Source organism: Mustela nivalis, assembly GCF_964662115.1.
Source record: "Mustela nivalis genome assembly, chromosome: 17".
Classification (NCBI taxonomy): domain Eukaryota; kingdom Metazoa; phylum Chordata; class Mammalia; order Carnivora; family Mustelidae; genus Mustela; species Mustela nivalis.
This window is the reverse complement of record NC_139036.1, coordinates 18,258,958-18,282,326: the sequence shown is the minus strand read 5'-3', so window position 1 is coordinate 18,282,326 and position 23,369 is coordinate 18,258,958. Positions and strand designations below refer to the sequence as shown.

General features: G+C 39.1%; 1 protein-coding gene and 1 long non-coding RNA gene across 5 annotated transcripts in view; one reads left to right on the top strand and one right to left on the bottom strand.

The window, feature by feature from the left end:
- Positions 1-2,525: 2,525 nt before the first annotated feature.
- YWHAE (tyrosine 3-monooxygenase/tryptophan 5-monooxygenase activation protein epsilon) overlaps positions 2,526-23,369 on the bottom strand; it is an 81,750-nt gene continuing 60,906 nt past the window's right edge. For 2 of the 4 annotated variants that reach the window (XM_082707246.1, XM_082707247.1), the window contains 5 exons: positions 14,864-15,063; positions 12,395-12,501; positions 11,380-11,586; positions 8,867-9,003; positions 2,526-3,487 (listed from right to left, as the gene is read on the bottom strand). In XM_082707246.1, coding sequence (XP_082563372.1) covers positions 3,435-3,487; positions 8,867-9,003; positions 11,380-11,586; positions 12,395-12,501; positions 14,864-15,063 — 704 coding nt within the window. In that variant the 3' untranslated portion in view covers positions 2,526-3,434. Of the gene's footprint in view, positions 3,488-5,580; positions 5,628-8,792; positions 9,004-11,379; positions 11,587-12,394; positions 12,502-14,863; positions 15,064-23,369 lie in introns of those variants that run through there. The other 2 variants (XM_082707248.1, XM_082707245.1) reach the window with 2 other exon arrangements.
- LOC309851694 lies at positions 5,636-7,816 on the top strand. The gene is made up of 2 exons (XR_014304875.1): positions 5,636-7,352; positions 7,678-7,816. It is a non-coding gene; the product is annotated as an uncharacterized lncRNA (long non-coding RNA).

Sequence of the window (23,369 nt, the reverse complement as noted above, 5' to 3'; positions counted from 1 at the left end):
TGCTAGTTTACTGACACTGCTTAATAACGAGCACAGTGCCGGAGCACCTGGGTGGCGCAGCTAGTTAAGCCCCTGACTATGGCTCAGGTCATGGTCTCAGGATCCTGGAATGGAGCCCCATTTCTGGCTCCATGCTCAGTGGGGAGTCTGCTTGTCCCCTGCCCCTCTGCCCCCCCCCACATGCTTGTACTCTCTATAGTTAACAATCTTTAAAAAAATAAGCACAGTGCCTGGTACACAGCCAATACTGAATGTTTGCTAAATATTAGTTCTTCTATCAACTACTGGATTAGTAACTCAACTGATAAAACAAGGTTTAATTTTGCTTAGCCAACTGGATCCAGAATCACTTCCTCTAAAAGCTCACAATTCCTAGAAGTTCACCAGTGACCCCTGTTACTTGTTATAATATTCAAAACATAGCAAGATTCCTCTTCAAAATGCCATCTCAGCATGCTCACTCTCCTATTGTCCTAGGATTAAGAGCAAAGCAGCTGATTTGGGATCTTACTAAACTCTCAAGTGGCATTTGTCCGAGGCAGAAGCAAAGTTATAAGTTCACATTTATTCCATCAAATTCCCCTTAAAAATAACCTAACCTAAAGTTCATTCTCATCTTCCTTGAAGAAGCAAAACCTAACTTTGGATATGTTTTTCCAACCACCAGTTCTAGAACCCAGGCGAGTCACAGATACATTTATTGGTGCTTCCAGCATTTTAAAAAACCTTTGGGTTTAAAACATTTTTTTTTTTCCCAAAGCAAGCACTATTATAACTGAAACATACATTGCATTCAAATTGTAATGTTAACTAGAGTTTCTACTGAAACCAACTGATCCTCAAAAACTAAACGGAGATGAAACAACTTCCTTTTCAGACCACAGATAGAGAATATTTCTTACAGTGCTGTCACCTTTCTGCAGTTTTCTTGGCTGCCCGTCTTCCATACTTTACAGGGATCTGAAGACCTGTACCAGTCACCACAATATTCCCCAAGTGCCTTTAATGGCTTCTCTGGATGGCAAGTTCTTCTCTCTCCAAGACTGCCACATTCTTGAGCATACTCATGGGATCCTGAGTTTGCTGAATACAAGCCCATCCACAGAGCCAACTAGAGACCCCTTTCACTAAACACATGCCTGTAACAACATAACTTGACAGAAATCATCTCCACAAGCCAGACTGTTCTGTAAAAACATTACCCACGTGTTTGACTCTTTAAGTCCAGGCACCTGTGCATTTGTGTTTAGTATGGGAACAGACTGCAAAACACTAAGTCCCCTTATCTTTAAAAATTTGATCGAATTTTAAGAATTCCTTCAGTTTTGGACCTTGATGCAGCACACTTTTGGCCACCTGACTGCTGGAAAAAGAACCAATCAACCTGAAAACCTCTTGGACATAGCTCCACATCTCCACAACTATTTAATGGAATAGCAATACAAAAAAAAAAAAAAAAAATCTTGTTTACCCTAATTATGGACATATATATACTTTAATAAAATAAAAACTACTAGGGAAAAAAAAATAAAAACTACTAGGACACATCACTCTTCTGCTAATTTCCTAAGTCTTCACTACTGAGAATTAAGCCAGGGTATATTTTTGGTGTCAACATCTCATTTAGCAATAGAGTCAAGTGTGGTGATAGAGCAGATACTCTCAGACACTGCTGACGGGACTGGGGGGCACTCTAAAAGTGGAACCACCCCTTTGGAAGGAAATGGGCAGTATTTATCAGTTGAAAAGTATGTTCTCTCCCACAGGACATCTAGAAATGCAAATAATTAAGTGGAGACAGTTACAAAGGTGTTTAATTCAGCACCATAATTTATAATAGCAAGTCTAGAAATAATCTGTCCAAAAGGAGTCAACTGGTTAAAAAAAAAGAAGAAAAACCAGGAGTCCATCCATATTAGTCACTCAAATTAGATCTAAATGCCTGATACAGGATGGTCTATGGTGACTAAATACCTATACATACTGATGTAGACTATTTCTCGAAGAAACTATTTAACAATGAGTGTCTCTAGTAAGGGGGGTGGCTACATAGTTCTACCATGTGTACATGTACTACTGAGAATGGATGTAATTATTTTCTGTTCCTGCCACTGACCTTTAGAAGTGGTAGTGGGGGTTAATTTTACTTGAGCCTAAGGAAGATTATTCTGACACATTCAGCCTTGATTGTACAACCCAAATTCCATGCTAAAAAATGATACATAATTACACCTGGTGTGAGTATAAGTTTGTACTTTAATGATTAAAATAAATATCGTGTTGTTCCCTGGTTAAGAAGATAGGACTGGGAATGAATTGACTTGAGTGTTCTTACTCAGTGTTCTTCAACAACCAGGTTACCGGCAAAGAAGAAGTCTTTTTCTAAAAATATGTATCATCTTTGGGAAATATAAGTGATTTGTGGAAGAAGAGGGGGGAATTTTCCACATTTAGGCAAACAATACTGTCAATGTGTTTGGACTAGAGTTTATTTTAGAAAGATAAAGGATGGAGGCGCAATAATATTTGGCATTTTTAATTTAGGTTTGTTTTATTTAAGTTTAATGTTAATTCCATGCTGTGTTTCAGTAAGAACAATACAGATTCTGTATCTGTGGCTCCAGTCAGATATCCAGTAGTACAAATTAGCTTCAAGTTACACATACTGAACAAAAGAGGTTGAGCGAGCGAAGGGGGGCCGGGGGCCAAAGGGAAAGGGAAGGAGAAGAAACAAAGAATTGAACACGCATGCAGGCTTTTCCATACCACCTTCAATGCTAACCTGCTTTAGAGGGAGAGTATAAGTAGGCAAGAATGAGCAGCCACGGATTGTTGAACTGTTACCAGCACCATGCTTTTCAGCAACATTTCAGCAGAGTTTGAAAACACTTTACAGCAAAACCATTACAACTCTCCAAACAATCTTTAACCACTTCAAGCTAACACCCAATTAATTTTAAACATTGGTATAAAATTCAGTTTAAACAATTAGAAAAAGGAAAAATGATACCACAATGCCTCTATAGTGTGATTAACCTCTCTCTTAGATGCTTGCATCACCTAGAAGTCTAATGGATTTTGAATGTAATTTCCATTTCTAATGGTGATCTTGCCACATCTGGCAGGAGACAATACAGTAATGCTGAAAAAGCCTCTATGCAGTCCTGTTAGTGTCTTAAAGAACCTAAAAGCTGGGACCAGTAAAATCCACAGAAATTCACTCTTGCCTTTAAGAACTTTTGAAAACTTTTTTAAAATTAAAAAAAAAAAAAAAAAAAAAAAAAAAAAACCAACAGGGCAGGAACCTAAATTCTGAGACCAAATGTAAAAGTCAGATTTGGTGGTTCTCAGTGACAATGGGGGAATTTCCAATGGGAGTGGGATGGGAAGGAATGGGGTAGTCAGAGATGGTTTCTCTTGTTGGCTTTTATGTCTCACTGATTTTCATCTTCCACATCCTGCAGCGCTTCTTTATTCTGCTCTTCACCTGCAAAGAAGAACGAGTTAATTATTTTACACTGACTAAATTAAACTATTGTAGTAACAAAGAAAGGTATCATTCCAAGCACAGACGTCTTACATTTGCTACAACTGATATTAAACACAGATAGCCAAAGGACTTATACCATCCTTGACACCTGAAATGCCTAAGCCAAGAAGTGCTGCTGGATCAAAGTCCTGAATGGTCAATAGTCAGGATGAAAGGGGGAAAAAAAAAAAAAAAAACACCAATGCACAGTAAAACTATTTTTATGCTAAATAAGCTCTTAAAAGTAGACAGCCAAGGTAACCATATTGTTAAATGATTTTCAAGCTTTCATGTATATCTTGGGTCAAAATACTCTTTCTCAATAACCTCACCTCTTTAAGAATCAAGGGTACTTATTAGGGGTTTTTTTGGTAAAATCTACCCACAAGCTCCATGTGAAATGCTTCAGTAGAGAAATGAGCAGTAAGATGCTCCAAAGAAGTTCTTCAATTTTAAAGGGAGGGTTCTGCTTTTTTAAGTGAGTTTACATTTTGTATCTTAGCCAGTCACACCAAACCATAAACCAAGTTTCTTACTCCAGAGTGAAACAGCATGCTCAAAGTAAACCAGACCGCTGAGGTTATTAAAGAAGGGCATTTGGACCAGTTCTCTCATGCCGGTTTTTCTTTTCCCTTAAAACATGATGATTGGGCTGAGGAATTTGAACTGCACTATGACATGCAACAGAAAGCCAGCCTATTCACTGGAGAATCATCTACCTATTAAAAAGCATTAAGTAAGTCAGCCATAATAAACAAAAAAAAAAAAAAAAAAGCATGCAGGCTTTTGCTAAAAAATAACGAAAGAGGTTAAAGTTACATTCTTTTGTGCTTTAACAAATCACTACAATTCCTATGTAGTTAACAGTTTGGATTAAAATAAATGAACAGGGGCGCCTGGGTGGCTCACTGGGTTAAGCCTCTGCCTTCAGCCCAGGTCATGATCTCAGGGTCCTGAGATCGAGCCCCGCATCGGGCTCTCTGCTCAGCCGGGAGCCTGCTTCCCTCGCTCTCTGCGGGCCTCTCTGCCTGCCTCTCTGTGTGCTTGTGATCTCTCTCTGTCAAATAAATAAATAAAATCTTAAAGTAAAAAATAAATAAATAAATAAATGAACAGTTAACTAATCCAACAATCATTTCAGTTCAGACAATCCATCCATTGATATTGCTTGTTAATTAGGATGGACAAATGACACTAAGACTGGGTGCCTACCAACATAAAGCATTTAACCTGAGGAGTGCTTTTTAAGCAGTCTGAAAGACCTTGATATGATAAAACAATGCTGTTACGGCAACAAGGATTAGGTAAGCATATTTTTAGACACTTGAAATTTTCTTCTCTGACCAAAATATTTGATATTGAAATGTGACTCTTTTTAAAAAGTTCTTAAGGTGGGGTGCCTGGATGGCTCAGTGGGTTAGGCCTCTGCCTTTGGCTCAGGTCATGACCTCAGGGTCTTGGGATCGAGCCCCGCAACGGGCTCTCTGCTCAGCAGGGAGCCTGCTTCCCCCACCCTCCGCCGCCTGTCGGCCTACTTGTGATCTGCCTGTGTCAAATAAATAAAATCTTTAAAAAAAAAAAAAAGTTCTTAAGGCACATAAAGAGTTTTGACTCCTATATATAGAAAAAGACATGCAAAGACAGACCAAAAAAACCATTTACAGAGGAAAGAAATGATGCACCACCCAATGATTCCCAAAATAATGTATTCAAACTCAGGAAATGATAGGAACATTCACGCTCATTTTTAACAGCAATACATTGCCAAAATATGGTTAACAAACAACAGAGCACACTCTAATTCACTTATAAGCAACCATTAGATTTGCCAAAAGTTCCAAGTAACTTTGGCATAGAATACTGTCAGATGAGTCACACCCAACCAGAGGTAGACAGAGGTAGCAGATCATAAATGTCTTGGAAGGTTTCACATCCTAGAATGTAGAACAGGCAGTTTTGTAAGCAAAAGGGATGATGGTATATATGCAGGCATGATTAGTGAAGAACCAAAACAAAAAAGCAGAATTCACTGTGCCATGATAATGACTTACAAAGTAGAGTTTTTAGGAAAGGAAGAGTTGGATTATCCTTTAGGAATCTATATTGCAAGGAAAAAGGGAGGGAGAACAATCATATGAAAGCAACATTACAAGAAAAACAAACCAAGAGAGCAGGACGAAAAGAAAACATCAATGATTTAGGAGAGTCAGATTTGGGTCTTTTTACTTTGTATACACTTCACTCTACAAAGTATCTGTTTCTTTCAATTTTAAAAGGATAAAATAATATCCTCTTAAAAGGTAAACAGAAGGGGGGCCTTTCTTTGGACAGGTATTTCTTTGCCCACTGTTTCCTGATTTGGGGGGAAGAAAGGGACAGGAAGAGAACACACATTTCCTATGGACTTGTTTATGAAATAGTCCTCTGAAAACAGGTTAAGAGAAAAGGACTGAAATCACTTGATGAGAAAAAGTGGTAATGTTTATAAAGATGTTCCAACACAGACTGAAGTGAACATATTCCGCAGTTTAAAAAAAAAAAAAAAAATGAAAACATCTCAGTAAAAGCTCGGGAATCGCATACACATTTCTTCCTTTAGAAACCCTTAATTCAAGTGTTTTTTTAAACACCATTTTCCATAATAAAATTTAAAAACAAGAAAACTATCCAAATAATGCTCAACTCTATCCAGTATCTGGGAAACTGCCAATTCCATGACTGCAATTTTGCACAGATTGTAAGTCACAAAACCAAAGTTAATAAAACATGTAATACTACACTTCTTAGAGAAAATGGCGAATAAATGACTAGTACCCACAACAATTTGTAAATTCAGATTTGTTAATTTTACTAAAATGTTCAAAGACTACTTTAATTTTTCACTGTTAAACTTGTTTCATTATTTCAAATATTTTATCGCCAAAGCTCTTAAATGAAAATTAGTCTGTTTCAACCAAATTTAATCAACGGTCCATTACAGTGGTAAGAACTGAAGCAAGTGGATTTTACTAGATTTAAATAAAACTGTTTTAGGATTAAAAAAAAAATCTATGTAATAAAACATCTCTGGTACAAAGAACCTTTGCAACTATGTAAAATAATTTCAAGAAAATATCCTATTGCAGAAGGCAATCTATTTCATAAAATGTTTGATAACAAAAAAGAAAATATCTTTGGCTCTATGTAAAAACAAAATTACATATAGTTTACTTTACTGGTTACCAGTGATAAGAATAGCATTAGAAAATATAAAAAAAAAAATTCCATTTAATTTTACTATCTAGCAAGCTTAGTTATAAAAGTTGGAATGAACTGCCACCCCCCAAAAGCAGGGCTGCAACCCAGGTCATCATCTTTGTTATTTCACCCTCAGAAAAATGCCCCCAGAGGTCAGAGGGGTATACACCTTACTTTAGGTCAATACTGCTTACCAAACTCTCCACATGTTTTCCTTTTATTCCCTCAAACAGGCACAGAGATATTATTCTTCTCTGAGCTGAGGGTGACTATGAAGAGTCCATAGCTGGCCATTCTTCTGAGTAGTTATTGTTTAGAGTACAACAGAATGTTAAAGCTGGAAGGAACCTCAAGTCATTAGTTCAGAGATAGTAAATTGGTTTTCAGTCCCACAGACTGGCAGTGGTTGCCTGAAGTGCTGTGTTGGAAAGTAATCTGTGGCTCCATCTGGCTTTGTTCAGTAAGCGTGCAAGTAGATATCATATGCCACATATCTTAATCCAACCCTAGTCAAGTATCTAAATATTTCATAAAGTGGGGCGCCTGGGTGGCTCAGTGGGTTTAAAAGCCTCTGCCTTCAGCTCAGGTCATGATCCCAGGGTCCTAGGATTGAGCCCCACATCGGGCTCTCTGCTCAGCAGGGAGCCTGCTTCCCTTCCTCTCTCTCTCTGCCTGCCTCTCTGTCTACTTGTGATCTCTGTCTGTCAAATAAAATCTTTAAAAAAAGAAAGAAAAAACAAAGAAAGAAATATAATGCTTCCAAAGACAGTCCAGCATGCTGGCTTAACACATACACATAGCTAGCCTCAAGCAATGCAACATATGCTTCAGTCTGGGTAATACATTCTTAAGGGGGGGGGGGGGGGGCTGGGTGGCTCAATGGGTTAAAGCCTCCACCACCTTCAGCTCAGGTCATGATCCCAGAGTCCTGGGATCAAGCCCCGCATTGGGCTCTCTGCTTGGCAGAGAGCCTGCTTCCCACTCTCTCTCTCTGACTACTTGTGATCTCTGTCAAATAAATAAATAAAATCTTAAAAAAAAAAAAAAAAACTCAAAGGATCTGCAACTAAAATTGACAAACTTTTTGTTTCTACTTCCCATACCACCACCACCAACTGTAAAGCCAGCTCATAAAATGGTCATGTTACTCACTCTTCAATAATCTATCATGGATAAAAAGGATTCTCTGGAATAAGCAGAATAAAATCTCCTTTAAAAAATCAACAATTATTGGGCGCCTGGGTGGCTCAGTGGGTTAAGCCGCTGCCTTCGGCTCAGGTCATGATCTCAGGGTCCTGGGATCGAGCCCTGCATCGGGCTCTCTGCTCAGCAGGGAGCCTGCTTCCTCCTCTCTCTCTGCCTACTTGTGATCTCTGTCAAATAAATAAATAAAATCTTTAAAAAAAAAGATTCCCACAGAGAAGCTGATTCATAAATATTTACTGACACCATCTAGTTTTAACCTGAGGATAAGTCACCCAAAGCAGTGATCATGACATGCAATTACACAGATCCCTAAAATTTAATCTGAGAAAGATAAAATGAGATGGTTCCTGCCTCCAAATTCCAAAACAGTGAGAGAAGCAAACTAAGTTTAGCAAATATTAGAGACAAAACGTTTTTAAATCTTCAAATATTAAAAAGAGAGTCCCCGGGACGCCTGGGTGGCTCAGTTGGTTGAGCGGCTGCCTTCGGTTCAGGTTATGATCCCAGCGTCCTGGGATCGAGTCCCACATCGGGCTCCTTGCTCGGCGGGGAGCCTGCTTCTCCCTCTGCCTCTAGCCTGCCACTCTTGTCTGCCTGTGCTTGCGCTCTGTATCAATCTCTCTCTCTCTCTCTAACAAATAAATAAAAATCTTAAAAAAAAAAAAAAAAAGAGAGTCCCCTTACCAAACAAGTCTTTTACATTATCATCGTACAGCCCCAAACAGAAAACTGTACTTTGAGATCATCTGCTGTAAAGGCAGTATTAAAATTTGATAGTCTGTAGGGTAGGCTGAGTCTAAACTATAGCTTAATGTGAAGAAATACCAAGGAGATCCTAAAAGTAAAAAGACCCAACAACTGCAAGAGATGCATTTAACGTCCAAGTTTCCTTACCATCACCCTGCATGTCTGAAGTCCATAGTGTCAGATTATCACGTAACAACTGCATGATAAGTGTAGAGTCCTTATAGCTTTCTTCACTCAGCGTATCCAGTTCTGCAATTGCATCATCAAAAGCTGCTTTTGCCAACCTAAAAGTATTTACATAAATATATTACAAAAATAAGCCCTTTAAAAACAGAAATGACATGTCAGAAACCAATCTTTTTCTTAAGTTATCCTGTAGTATGTTAATAGTGACACTGAATATCTTGGGTTTAAATACTGAAATAAAGGAAAAACAGATACAACTTATGAAAACTATTTAATTTTGTAATCTAGCAAATTTGGAGGCAATAAAATTTTTGGAGCACCACTACCACTACTACTTTTTAAAGAAAAAACAAACAAACAAACAAACAAACAAAAAACCCCAGTCCCAGTGTGGAGCTCAACCTCACGACCTCAAGATCAAGAGTTGCGTACTCTACCAACTAACCCAACCAAGCACCCTAGAGCACCATTTCTTACCAGACTTTTGACAAGCCTATCAGTAAACAGAATACACAGACCAAATTCTATCCTGAAGCACCACTAAAATATATACATAATAAAAGTATTACCAAGTTCTAGTCAACAGCTCACTTATTTAATAAAATTTTAAGGTAAAAAGACAAAATGTTGAACAGCTCAGTTTAATTCCAAAGACTTTAATGCTAAAGAAGCAGAAAAAGGGGGGAGGGTATAGAACCCACAGAAATGTGGTATATAAGCCATTTTACTAAATTTAAAAGAAACAAAATCAACATTTACTGGGTATGGTGCATGATGTACACCAAGTGATGCAGGACACTAGGGGAGAAACAGAAGAAAGGAAAGAAACACTCTCAGTCCACAATGAATATCTAGGAATAGAGGACTGACTGATACACAAAACTATTATAAAACAAGTATGAAGTGCTACTCTGGAGAAAGTACTTAAGAAACCCTAGAGAAGGAGCAAATCAGGTAGTCAAATACGAACTCATCCAAAAGGGAAGGAGAAGAGCATGAATGGAATGCTAAAAATTGAAGTAAATGCACAGGGGCACCTGGATGGCTCAGTTGGTTAAAGCATCTGCCTTTGGCAGGGTCTTGGGATTGATCCCCCCATTAGGCTCCCTGCTCAGTGAGGACCCTGCTTCTCCCTCTCCCTCTATTGCTCACCCTGCTTTATGTTCTGTCAAATAAATAAATAAAAATCTTTAAAAAAAAATAAGTTAAGCAAATGCTTAAGAGCAAAGGCATGGAGAAGACTTAAATCAAAGTGATGGAGAGCTACACTGGAGAATGACAATGAAAGATCCAATCAATACCATTAGCCAAACAGATAGCTATAACTTCTTCGGTTAAGACCTGTACCTCTTTAACAAACTCAACTAGGAATTTACAATGTTTTTAGATGAATAAATAATGGTTTGCATTCAAATGAATCCACCTCATATCAGGAGAATCTCTTTCATGAAGTATCTGGCTCCTATATACTCAAGAAGACTATATACATTATTCCAATTATATGAGGAAACTAAAATAGGCAAATTCACAAAGACAGAAAGTCGAGATTAGTGGGGGCAGGGGTGGGGAGATCTAGAGAATTACTGGGTAGTGGTCAGTTTGTTTCAGGTGATGAAAAAGTTTTAGAAATACCTTCATGGTGGCAATTACACAATATTGTGGGTATATTCAATGCCATTCAACTGTACAACTTAAAAATGGTTAGAATGAGGGGTGCCTGGGTGGCTCAGTTAAGCCCAAGTTCTGTCAACTGAGCCGATTTTTTATTTCAGCTCAGGTCATGATCAGGGTCTTGGGATCAAGTCCCATGTCTAGCTCTACACTCAGCAGGGAGTCTGCTAGATTCTCTCCCTCTGTCCCCTCCATTTACTCATTCTATAATAAATCCTTTTTAGAAATGGTTAGAATGATAAACCTCATGTGATAGTTTACAGTAATTTTTTTTTCAAGTAAAAAGCTATGTACATAAAGCTATCCTTTAAAATATCTAACTGAGGTGCCTTGTTAGCGCAGTAGGTAGTGCGTCAGTCTCATAAAATTTCTAACTGTATCAAAAAAACTGGGAATAACCTAAAATATAAATGGGGGAATCAACATACAAAGATGAAGAACTGCTCATATTAAAATAGAAAACATAAAATACGTACACTAAGAGCCTAACTATATGAACATGCCTACAAAGACTAAAAGCGAATATTAAAAAAAAGTCTATTGTAATTCCACTCTCCCACTAACAAGTTTAAAATTCAACCTACCAACAAAACTTTTCCCCATCAACATAATCCAAAACTGCTATCCTAGTGAACTGAGACAGGGTTGGTCTTAAAATCATCCAAAGCAGTTTCATTAAGAGCTAAAAGAATTCTCTGTTACATGGCCAACGCTGCAAAGGCAATCCCAGGAAACAAGACAATTCTCTTTTGTAACTTTTTTCACTTTCACAGTGAGAGCTTTTGTTTTCTTCCATGACTTACCTGCAGGCACGGTCGGGGGAATTAAGAATTTCATAGTAGAATACGGAAAAGTTGAGAGCAAGACCTAAGCGAATTGGATGCGTTGGTGGAAGTTCTGTCATTGCAATATCACTAGCAGCTTTATAAGCCACTAGGCTGTTCTCTGCAGCCTCCTTCCTGTCATTTCCCGTGGCAAATTCAGCCAGATACCTGTGGTAGTCCCCTTTCCTAAAATAAAACAAACACAATTAGGAAAAATACTTTTTAAATGAAAGTAAACTTAAAATTTTGTAGTCTGTAAAGTGAAACGTGACAGAAATATATTTCATAATTAACACGGATACTTCAATAATTTCACAAAGTCTCTTTCAGCAAAGACTGACTAGTCTATTCAGTTTTCTACCTCAGAGTTCAGAATACCAAATATAAGCAAAAACCTAGCGAAATTAACTGCAAAGCCTCAAAAATCAGTATATTTTTCACTGGCTAAAATTAAACACAAAAAAGTGGTTCCAAAAAAAAATGGCATGGCAGTTTCTTAATTTTGAAATAAAACTTCGACATAAATGGTAAAACTAAACTATGTAATACATTGCTACAGATGGCGGGTAACTCCACACAAAAAACAAATGCAAACAGGGACACCTAGGTGGCTCAGCTGGTTAAGTGGCTGCCTTCAGCTTGGGACATGATCCCAGGGTTCTGGGATCGAGTCTCTCTTCGGAACTTGCTCAACAAGGAGCCTGCTCTGCCTGCTGCTCTCTCTGACAAATAAATTTTTAAAAGTGCAAAAAGATAAAATCTAGTACTCTTACACTAAACAGTCTGACATCTTAAATACAACAATAATTGTTCATTAGCAGTGAATACGCAAATGAGCACTCAAAATTAAGTTTAAAATCATCCCTCCCGTGTAACTATCCTAACATTAAACAACTATTCTTAAATAAAAGTTGAACACCTAACACAGAAGTAGTAGTAATTCTAAGGGGGCCAACATTTAATCTGACATTTTCCCTTCTAGTATAGAACCTACATTTTATAATAGAAAACCTTGGACTCGCCAGTGTTAGCTGCTGGAATGAGGTGTTTGTCCAGTACATCCAGAATGTCACAACAGATTAACTTTAGCTCAGTCTCAACCTGAAAAAAAAGTCAAAAATTGTTTAAGTCTAAGAAACTGCATAAACTATGACATATTCTCCCTCTAGTTTTTAGGGAGAGAGTCATAGTAAACATAATACATTTCTTTATGATACCTTCTTCCCCACTCTTGATTTTAAAAAGCAGAGTAAAGTTGTCTCCAGGCTACAGAAATTATCCTCCTTCTGCATGCTTTTAGTTTAGTGCTTTAAAACAACCAACCAACCCACACCACCACCATATGGGGCGTGTGGCTGGCTCAGCTGGTGGAGCATGTTGACTCTTGACCTCACGTTGAGTGTAGAGATTACTTAAAATTAAAACCCTAAAAACAAAACTCATACCAACAACCTCATGATTCAGTTACAGATCTGAAAGTAACACTAATTACTTCTTACTGAGAGCTGCACACTTCTATTAATTAGCATATAAGGTAGAAACTATCATGTACACGGGGAAACTAAGATTATGATATTTGGCCAAAAATCACCAATTTAAAGACCTTCAAGAGGGAGAGCTAGGATTTGAACCCAGACATACTATAGAGCCTAGGGTCACATTTTTTAAGGGATGGAATAAAAATTCAAACCCAGGCAGTCTGCCGCTAATGTTCACATTCCTAACCACTACTATGCTCAATAGGCAATCATTTTAGTGGCTGAGATCCACAACAGTTATGGCACCAAAAATCTGTATACTAAAGTAAATATTGCTACTTACCTAAAATTTATCACACTTAAAACGCATACCATCACCCAACACACATACACATCTTGTTCTCTATTTTCCATTAATACACAGTAACACAGCTGAACCTTTTCAAGTTCTTCTTACGCGCTCTGGAACTTTCATTCCATTGTAAAGAATTCCCCACTCTCTCTTCTAATCTCATTCTGGTGCTGGGTTAAACTAGCTCTTTCCTGAATAAACTACCTCCCTGTGTCTTTTCAAGTAGCAATTACTGTAGGACTAAGACACCTTCTGAATTCTCCTAGCTCCCCACTATGACTGGCTGCTATTACTCCAAATGGCTCCCCCTTGGAAGCTCATCCTCTACATTCCAATTTCTAAGCCTCTGTCATCAGTGGATCTCTATATGCCTTTCATCCATATTCACAGCCTACCTCACCAATTCCTAGTATCACACCAAGGTATCACACCCATGTTCCTTTCAGAAGAGTTCCTGACCTCAACTACATGACCTTTTTTGTCAATATCCCTAACTGTGTTGCTTTATCCAGGAAGTCTTAAATTATTTCACCACTGGACTCTAACTTCCTTTTTATTTCTTTTATTCCTGTTATTCCTACTTAGGGACACATCAAGACACCCAGCCACTTGAATCTTTCATCTTCCCCCCAATTTATCAGTCCCTCTCTTTATTTCCTGCTTCCTTTCCTACTTAGTCCAAATCCCATTCCTGCTGAGACACCAAACTTTTCTATTTACAATCCATATTCTTGTTCCAACATATCTGAGCTTTAACAGACACACTGATATCCTTCTATGCGACCCCAGTTATGTTAATCAATCACTCAGAACTGTAGTTTTCCCATCTATAAAGTAGAACAATAACCTAGTCTTTACAGGGTCGTTTAAATAAATACCCTACCTTGCACAATTACATGTACTAATAAATATCTCTCCACTCAAAACAGTGTCCAACAGAGGTAGAGATAATTTAATAAATGGAGTTTCTGCTCAGCAGGGAACCTGCTCCCCCCGCGCCTGCCTGTCTGCCTACTTATGATCTTTGTCAAATAAATAAATAAAATCTTAAAAAAAAAATAGTTCTCTACTTCTGTGGTGTTGAAAACTAAACACCCTCTACAGCTTCCAGAGAAAAATTCTTCACATCTCTTTCCCTGAAATACTGTATGGCCTACCATAATCCAGATAAGCTAAAATGAAAATTCATTAAAATAGAAAAATGTTATTACACATGTATGCAACACATGTGCCCTGGGCTGTGATCCAATATGTCCAAAACTGGGGTGGCTGGTGCTTCAGTCAGTTAAGCGTCTGCCTTCAGCTCAGGTCATGATCCCAGGATCCTGGGATGGAGTCCCATGTCACAGTCTCTGCTCAGTGGCGAGCCAGCCTCTCCCTTCCTCTCTGCCCCTCACCCGACTCATGCACTCTGTCTCTCAAATAAATAAATAAATCTTTAAAAAGATGTCCAAAACCTGGAGCACTTGGCTGGCTTAGTTGGAAAGAACATGTGACTCCTATCTAGGAGTCATGAGTTCAAGCCCCACACTGGGTACAGAGATTAAATAAATAAAACTTTAAAATAAAATATCCAAAACAGATGCCAAGAAAGCATCTTTCTTTAAAGATGCCCAGGATATGATGATCTTACCATTTGCCGATATTCCCGAATCATTTTTAGTTTGTCTTCTCCTCCCTTGTTTTCTTCTTTCTGTTCAATGCTGCTGATTATTCTCCAGGAAGCTCTTCTAGCTCCAATCACATTTTTATATGCAACAGATAGGAGGTTTCTTTCTTCAACTGTCAACTCCACATCCATCCCTGCTACTTTCTTCATTGATTCCACCATTTCTGTAAGAGAAAAGTAAAATCAGATCTTACACAAATAAGTTTTGTTATACAATATCCCTTCACAATACATCTTTTTTTTTCCTGTCAAGCTAGCGTAAAATGTCAAGAATCTTAACAAAAATACAATCATTGAAACTAGTATGAGTAGGGGTGCCTAGGTGACTCAGCTGGGCACCTGCCTTTCACTCAGGTTATGATCCCGTGAGAGTGTCTGGGGGCTCTCCTCTTCTCCCCCGCCCCTTCTCTCAAACAAATAAATGAAATCCTTAAAACACGAGTTAAAAAAAAAACTAAAAAACATGTCAAAGAAAACAAACTAAAAGCCTAGAACAAGAGAATCGATAATAAAAGATGTATGGAATCAAAACTTCATATACTTCAAAACTATAATTCACAGTATGGCTTGGAAAGATTTATCTCATTAAATAAGGGAATTAGGGGGGCGCCTGGGTGGCTCAGTGGGTTAAGCCTCTGCCTTCAGCTTGGGTCATGATCCCTTGGTCCTGGGATTGAGCCCCGCATGGGGCTTTCTGCTCCGCGGGGAGCCTGCTTCCCTTCCTCTCTCTGCCTACTTGTGATCTCTGTCAAATAAATAAAAATCTTTTTTAAATAAATAAATAAGGGAATTGGGGGGGCGCCTGGTGGGTTCACATGGTTAAGCATCTACCTTCAGTTCAGGTCATGATTCCAAGGTCCTGGGATTAAGCCTTGCATAGGACTACTCCCTGCTTGGCGGGGAGCCTGCTTCTCCCTCTCCTTCTATTGCTCCCCCTGCTTGTGCTCTCTTGCTCTTTTGAACACATAAACAAAAATCTTTAGGGACATTTGGGTGGCTCAGATAGTTAAGCCGCTGTCTTTGGCTCATGTCATGGTCCCAGGATCCTGGGATGGAGTCCCACATCAGGTTCCTTGCTCGGCAGGGAGCCTGCTTCTCTCTCTGCCTCTGCCTGCCACTCTGCCTGCTTGTGCTTGCTCTTTCTCCCTCTGACAATAAACAAATAAAATCTTAAAAAAAAAAATCTTTTAAAAAATAAGAGAACTAGGAAGACACCTGCCCATTTCCTAGTACAAATAATTGAGTTGGCAGTTTAGACAAAAATTTAAAAGTTACAGGCTCTAGGGGCACCTGGGTGGCGCAGTCATCTGAGTGTCTGACTCTTGCTTTCAGTTCAGGTTGTGACCTCAGGGTGGTAAGACTAAAGCCCCGTGCTCAGAAGGGAGTCTGCTTGTGTTTCTCATTCCTCTCCTTCTGCCCCTCACCCCCGCCAAAATCACTCTCTCTAAAATAAATAAATCTTAAAAAAAAAAAAAAAGTTACAGGCCCTGTTACAAAGTTACGATAATTTTTTTAAAAAATATTTTCTTACAAATAATTTCCCAAGTCAATACAAATAAACTGTAGTTCGAAGTCATGGGAGTAAAGAGCATTCATATAGGAAGCATACACATTTGGGCGTCTGGTTAGTCACAAACACAAACCAAAATTATCTTTGGTTTCCATCCTTCCTTCTTTAGAAAGGCACTGTCCACCTCCTACGAATTCAATTCATCAGCAAAACTTCTGATGGTTCCTATCTGTTACCACTAGGTGGCAACCAAAGAAAGGGGAGCAGATAAATCTTAGCCGATCCTCAAGTAAAGGAAAAAACAGGTAACACAATTAAAGTGAGTGGCTCAGTCATTAGGCGTCTGCCTTAGGCTCAGGTCATGATCCCAGGGTCCTGGGATCAAGCCCCGCATCTCGCTCTCAGCTTGCGGGAAGCCTGCTTCTCCCTCTCTCCCACTCCCCCTGCTTGTGTTCCCTCTCTAGCTGTCTTATTTAAACCAAACCAAAACAAAAAGGCATCTGACTCTTGATCTCAGCTCAGGTCTTGATTTCAGGGCCATGAGTTCAAGCCCCACACTGGGCATGGAGCCCACTTAAAATGGGTGGCTCAGTCAGTTAAGCATCTGACTCCTGATTTCAGCTCAAGTCATAATCTCAGAATCGTGAAATGGAGGTCTCTCCCTCTGCACCGTCCACTATGCATGTGTGCACGATCTCTTTCTCTAATAAATAAATAAATAAATTTTCTTTAAAAACTTTAAAAAAATAAAATAAAAACAATGCATGTGAATGCAGAGGAAGAACCAAAAACAGCTCAATGAACACTAACCTAATATATTAATGAAAACTATGCTTTCAGAAAAAACTAAGTGCTATATTACCATATGGTTCTCCAACTTTACTGATTCAGAATCTTTAGTACTAAGACCCAATGATCTGCATTTTAATAAGCACCCTTAGCATACATTAACACTCTAAACATAAGCAATAACTTAAGGTATGATGCAGATGGTAACTTTATGACACACTGCTTACTAGTTAAATTATGTGTAATCCCAAGGAAATATGTTTAAAAAACATCATCCTTTTGGGAATATCAGGAAACTAAAATGGTAAGGTCTTTGGCAAATAGTTTGGTAGTTCCTGTACTGTTAGAACACCCTAAGATTAGCAATTCCACTACTAGGCATTACCCAAAAGAAAAGAAAATACATCTTCACAAATACCTTTTTACACAAATGTTCACAGAAACTTTATTCAAGACTGCTAAGATGACAACCCAAAAGTCCATGTATACAATGGAATACTACTCAAGAACAAAAAATAAACCAAGGATTCAAGTAACATGGATGAGTTGTAAAATCATGCTAACTGAAAAAAGTCAGGCCAAAAAAGACTGATTCACTTTAAGTTATAGAAAATGGAAAACTATAAACACAGCAAATAACTGATTACCAAGGTATGGAGGTGAAGTGAGGGGAGCTTGTGTGCAAAGAAAATGTGCAAATAACAGAACTGCTCTCTACTGCAGTGGTTCTACAACTGAACAGATTTATCAAACACTGAATTTTGGTTTAAAAACCAAAAAACCTTGAATAACCTAAACCTTGAATAACACAAGAAAACAGAGGGAGCAGACCTACCAAGCAGTCAGAAATCCAAGCATACCTTTTGACTCACCCCCGTCAAAACTTTACTAATGATCTACTGTTGACCAGAAGCCTTGCTGATAATTAACACCTATTTTTTATGTCATTTGTATTTGTATTATATACTGTATTCCACAATAAAGCAAACTAGGAGAAAGAAGTTGTTAGAAAATCCTAAGAGAAAAAATGTTCATGGTATTCACTGAAAAAAAAAAAAAATCTGTATTTAAGTGGACACACACAGTTCAAACCCATGTTGTTCATCAAGAGTCAACTATACATGTAAAAGAAATCATATACAAATACTTTAATAAGGTGGATTTTTCTTTTAAGATTTATTTATTTATTTGAGAGAGAGAGCGAGCACGTGCACAGGCAGGCAGAGCAGCAGAGTGAGAGGGAGAAGCCGGCTCTCTGTTGAGCAGGGACCCTGACATAGGACTGGATCCCAGGACCCTGGGACCATGACCAGGAACCCTGACATAGGACTGGATCCCAAGACCCTGGGACCATGACCTGAGCCAAAGGTAGACGCTTATTTGACTGAGCCACCAGGCGCCCCAATAAAGCAGACAGATTTTTTAATGTAGTTCTGGAACATTAAGAAAAGACATATTGGGGGCACCTGGATGGCTCAGTCATTAAGCATCTGCTACAGTTCAGGCCATGATCCCCAAGGTCCTGGAACGGAGACCCACACTACACTCCCTCCCCACCCGGAAGCCTGCTTCTCTCCCTCCCCCTGGCTTGTGTTTCCTCTCTCACTGTCTGTCAAATAAATAAATAAAATCTTAAAAAAAAAAAAAGAAAAGAAATATTGGGAAGTACAGTAGTAAGACCATTAATTCATTTGTGGAAGCCTGAAAGCGTTCCTTTTTTTTTTTTTTTTTTTTAAATAGTCATGAAAAGAAAGTCTAAATTCAGGGGCAGTGAAGTTGGAAGGTAATTTCAAGCTCACTTCCATACTAGTTTGTATTTTCAAAAACTAGCAAATTAAACATTCCTCAAAAGTGAACCAGTAAACTTTTCTAAACTGGCCCTAACAAAGCAATTTAGAAAGTAACCTAGCTACACCATTAATCCTTTTAAACTTTAAGACTCTGCAAAAAACTATACACAAGTATCTAATACCACCAAAAATTTAACAGTATGACTCTGGGTACTATTCCAGATAATTTATATTTCCTTCACTTCTCTGTGCTTTAAAATTTTTTCAACATTTCTGGGGATGCCTGGGTGGCTCAGTTGGTTGGGCAGCTGCCTTCAGCTCAGGTCATGATCCCAACGTCCTGGGATGGAGTCCCACATCGGGCTCCTTGCTCTGCAGGGAGCCTGCTTCTCCCTCTACCTCTGCCTGCCACTCTGCCTACCTGTGCTCGCTCGTGCTCTCTCTCTCTCTCTGACAAATAAATAAAATCTTTAAAAAATTTTTTTCAACATTTTTTTTAAAGAGATTTTTGTTTGTTTGTTTGTTTGTTTGACAGCAAGCACAAGCAGGGGAAATGGCGGGCAGAGGGAGAGGAAGAAGCAGGCCACCCCCACCCCACCCCACGCAGAGGAGGGAGCCCAAGGTGGGGCTTGATCCCAGGACACTGGGATCATGACCTGAGCCAAAGGCAGAGACTTACCAACAGAACTACCCAGGCACACCCAAATTTTTCAACATTCCAACAGTATTTTTACAATATGGGGGAAGAAGAGAAATATATTTAAAGCACTCAATACTACTCTATCCCAGATTAAATCCAGTATTCTCTTCATTTAGAAAGCCAAAAACAGAGGCGCCTGGGTGACACAGTGTGTTCAAGTCTCTGCCTTCGGCTCAGGTCATGATCTCAGGGTCCTGGGATCAAGCCCCACACATTGGGCTCTCTGCTCAGCGGGGAGCCTGCTTCCCTCTCTCTCTCTGCCTGCCTCTCTGCCTACTTTTGATCTCTGTCAAATAAATAAATAAATCTTAAAAAAAAGGGGGGGGGCCAAAACCAAGGCATAAAAGACTATGGTACAACTACAGAAGCAGCAATTGTCCAGTTTTAGTAAATAACAGCTTTACTGATCTGCAATTCACATATATAATTCATCCATTTAAAATGTAGTGATAGTTTCAGTATATTCACAAAGTTGTGCAACTATTACCACAACCAATTTTAGAATATTTTTATCACTTGAAAAAGAAATACTCCATATCCATTAGCAGTCACTCCCCATCTATCCCCAACTTCATCAACCCTACGTACCCACCTACTTTCATTCTATGGATTTATGTCCATTCTGGACATTCCATATAAACAGAACCATATGCAGGCATTCCTTGTTTTATTACGCTTCACAGAATCGTGTTTTTTACAAACTGAACATCTGTGGCAACCCTATGTGAAGGAAGTCTATTGGCATCTAATTTCCAATACCATTTGTTCATTTCATGTTTCTGTGTCAAATTTCAGTAATATAAATGTTGTGTTCTGACTGTTCCACTGACCTGCCTGCCATTCAGTGCCATGTCATGTCTCCCCACCCTCCACTGTCCTCTCCCTCTCTTCCCTTGGGCCTCCCTATTCTGAGACACTACAACAGTGAAATTAGCTCAATTAATAACACTGAAATGGCCCCTAAGTCAAGTGAAAGGAAGTTTCACAGATCTCTCACTATAAATCAAAAGCTAGCAATGACTAAGCTTAAGGTAAGGAATGTGTGCTGAAAGCTGAGACAAGCCAAAAGCTAGGCCTCTTATGCCAACAATCCTCCAAGTTATGAATACAAAGTAAAAGTTCTTAAAGGAAATGCAAAGTACTTCACCAGTTAACACAGGAATAGAAGCAAACAGCCCTATCATTAATAGGGAGAAAGTTTTAGTGGTCTGGATAGAAGATCACACCAGCCACAACATTCCTTTAAGACAAAACCTAATCCAGAGCAAGGCCCTAACTTTATTATATGAAGGCTAAGAGAAGTGAGGAAGCTGCAGGAGAAAAGGTCAGGACAGCAGAGGTTGATTCCTGAGGTTCAAGGGAAGAAGTCATCTCCCTAACAAGTGGAAGCAATAAGTGCTGATGTAGAAGCTGCAACAAGTTATTCAGAAAATCTAGTTAACATCATTAATGAAGGTGGTTACATTAACAGATTCTCAGTGTAATAGAAACAGCCTTATCTAACTAAGACTTTCACAACAGAAGAAAAGCCAACGACTGGCTTCAAAATTTCAAAGGACAGGGCGCCTGATGGCTCAGTGGGTTAAAGCCTCTGACTTCAGCTCAGGTCGTGATCCCAGGGTTCTGGGATTAGGCCCCACATCAGGTTCTCTGCTCGGCAGGGAGCCTGCTTCCTCCTGCCTTCCCCCCCTGCCTTCTCTCTGCCTGCCTCTCTGCCTACATGTGATCTCTGTCAAATAAATAAATAAAATCTTTTAAAAATTTTTTTTCAAAGGACAGGCTGACTCTCTTGTTAGGTAGGAGCTAATGCAGTTGGTGAATTTAAGTTGAAGCCAATGCTTACTGACCATTCTGAAAACCCTAGGCCCTTAAGAATTATGCTAAATCCAGGTGTCTGGCTGGCTCAGTCTGTAGAGTTTGCAACCCTTGATCTCAGGGTTCTGAGTTCAAGCCCCACACTGGATGTAGCAATTATTTATAAACACAATCTTTAAAAAAGAAAAAAAAGAATAAGACAAAATCTACTCTACCTATGCTGTTTAAGGGAACAAAGCCTGGATGACAATGCATCTGTTTACAACATGGTTTACTAAGTATTTTTTTAAATCTATTTATTTTGGGGGGTAAGGGGGAAAGGAAGAGAGGGAATCCCAAGCAGACTCCCTCCCAAGTGAGGAGCCCAACATGGGGCTCAATCCCATAACCATGAGATCACAACCAGAGACAAAACCAAGAGTCAGTCGACTTAACCAACGAAGCCAACCCAGGCACACCAGTTTACCGAGTATTTTTTTTAAGCCCACTGTTGAGACCTAATGCTCAGGGGGGAAAAAAAATTCCTTTCAAAATATTGCTTCTCAATGACAATGCACCTGGTCACCCAAGAGCTCTGATGGAAATGGACAAGAGTAATGTTTTCACATGCCTGCTAACACAACATCCATTCTGCATCCCGAAGATCAAGGAGTAATTCTGACTTTAAAATGTTATTTAAAAAATACACTTGAGAGGTGCATGGCTGGCTCAGTCAGCAGAACATGCCACTCTTGATCTTGGGGTCATGAGTTCAAGCCCCACGCTGGGTGTAGAAATTACTGAGGAAGGAAGAGAGTAAGGGAGGAATTAATTTTGTAAGGCTACAGCTGCCATAGTCAGTCATTCCTCTGACAGATCCAGGTAAAATAAACTGAAAAACTTCTGGAAAGCAATCATAATTCGAGATGCCATTAAGAACATGACTGATGGAAGGAGGTCAATATATCAGCATTAACAGGAGTTTGGAAGATGATGATTCCAAACCTCCTGGATGACTTTGAGGGCTTCAAGACTTCAGTGGAGGAAGTTCACTGCAGATGTGACAGAAACAGCAAAAGAACTAGAATTAAAAGTGGACCTAACCTGCGGCACCTGACTAGCTCAGTCAGTACAGCATGACGCTCTTGATCTCGGGGTCATAAGTTCAAGACCCATGTGGGATATAGACATTACTTAAATAAATATACTTTTTTTTAAGATTGTATTTATTTGACAGACAGAGATCACAAGTAGGCAGAGAGGCAGGCAGAGAGGAAGTAGGAAGCAGGCTCCCCGCTGAGCAGAGAGCCTGATGTGGGGCTCGATCCTCAGACCCTGGGATCATGACCTGAGCTGAAGGCAGAGGCTTTAACCCACTGAGCCACCCAAGCACCCCATAAATAAGTATACTTTAAAAAGTGGACCTAATCAAAACCAAAATAAGATATATCACCTGTCAGAATGGCCAGTATCAAAACAAACAAACAAACAAACAAAGAACAAGAAGTAAGTGCTGGTAAGCATGTGGCAAGAAAGGAACCCTAATGCACCTTTGGTGGGAAGATAAACTGGTGCAGCTACTGTGGAAAACAGTAGGGAGATTCCTCAAAACATTAAAAACTGAGATACCATCATTCAGTTATTCCACTACTGAGCATTTACTTAAAGAAAATGAAAACACTAATTTGAAAAGACACATGCACCCCTGTTTATTGCATTTTTACAACAGCCAAGACAGAGAAGCAACGAAATGTCCATCTACAGATGGATAAAGAAGATATATGTGTACAAATGTACACACATAAACCCCTAAACCCTTACAATGGAAAATTACAGCCATAAAAAAGAATGAGATCTTGTCATCTGCAACAATATGAATGAACACAG